Source organism: Myotis brandtii, unplaced genomic scaffold, assembly GCF_000412655.1.
Source record: "Myotis brandtii unplaced genomic scaffold, ASM41265v1 scaffold187, whole genome shotgun sequence".
NCBI lineage: Eukaryota > Metazoa > Chordata > Mammalia > Chiroptera > Vespertilionidae > Myotis > Myotis brandtii.
The window spans coordinates 2,129,612-2,130,484 of NW_005356944.1; the positions used below are offsets into that span (position 1 = coordinate 2,129,612).

At 60.6% G+C, this 873-nt stretch overlaps 1 protein-coding gene across 2 annotated transcripts in view; it reads right to left on the reverse strand.

The window, feature by feature from the left end:
- The window catches only part of MRPL11 (mitochondrial ribosomal protein L11), a 6,554-nt gene that overhangs the window by 5,068 nt on the left and 613 nt on the right, over positions 1–873 (reverse strand). Inside the window, exons 2-3 of one of the 2 annotated variants that reach the window (XM_014538071.1) lie at positions 518–616; positions 1–89 (exon numbers count right to left, since the gene is read on the reverse strand). The exon at positions 1–89 is cut by the window's left edge and continues 2 nt beyond it. In XM_014538071.1, the coding sequence (XP_014393557.1) occupies positions 1–89; positions 518–616 (188 nt within the window). Of the gene's footprint in view, positions 90–517; positions 621–873 lie in introns of both variants that reach the window. The other variant, XM_014538070.1, reaches the window with a different exon arrangement.

The following is an 873-nucleotide window of genomic DNA, read 5'->3' on the forward strand; positions in this document are numbered from 1 at the left end:
TGCCGGGCCCCTTTTTCAATCCCAGCAGCTGCCTTCAGGAAGTAGGTGACAGTGGGTTGTCCTATCTTGATTTCAAACGTCCTGTCGGGCTTAAAAAAAAAAAAAGAAATGTGAGAATATCTCTTCCTGCCTCTCCCAACCCCTGCCTCTCCCAACTTCTAACTTCCCATCTCCCCTTCCCTTGAGTCCCTTTCTGATGGTGTCCCTCCAAAAGACCACAAAACCACAAGAGAAATAAATCTGTAGCAAACGGCGGTGTCCCCTCGGGTCCAGGCCCAGCTCTGCTCAGGAAGCCCCAAGGAAGTGAAAGGACAATGGAAGGCCTGCGACCCGGCGGGCGGGCTCGGAAAAGAGGCCGTCGTCTCCCCTGCGTGGACGGGGAACTCGGGGCCCAGGAACAGGAGGAGACCCGCCCCGGGTGAGGAACGGGGTGGCAACCCCCGGCGACCCATCCCGAGCCTGCGAGCGCGGGGGGAGAGGAAAAGGAGCTGGGCTCGCAGTCCCGATCGATCGGCACCTTCACGAAGATCTTGGTGGGCAAAGGGATGCCTTCTTTGATGTCCTTCGTCTTCTCGTTGAACTCCTTGCAGAACTGGTTGATGGAGACGCCTCGCTGTGGCGGAAGCACAGGGGCTCGTACACGGAGCAAGGAGGCTCCCTCCCTCCCCGGAGCCTCCCTCCCTCCCGCTTCCATCTCCAAGTCTCCCTGTCCCCTTCCTCTTCCCTCCACCCAGATCCAACGACCACTGAAAGCCGGTGCTCTGCAGGCAGCAGCCCTCTCCATCCTCACCACAGTCCGCGGGGGACGGGCTGAGGAGGCGGGGCCTCCAGGAGGCACCTTAGCGAGTGGGTGGCAGAGCCGCGCTTGGAACC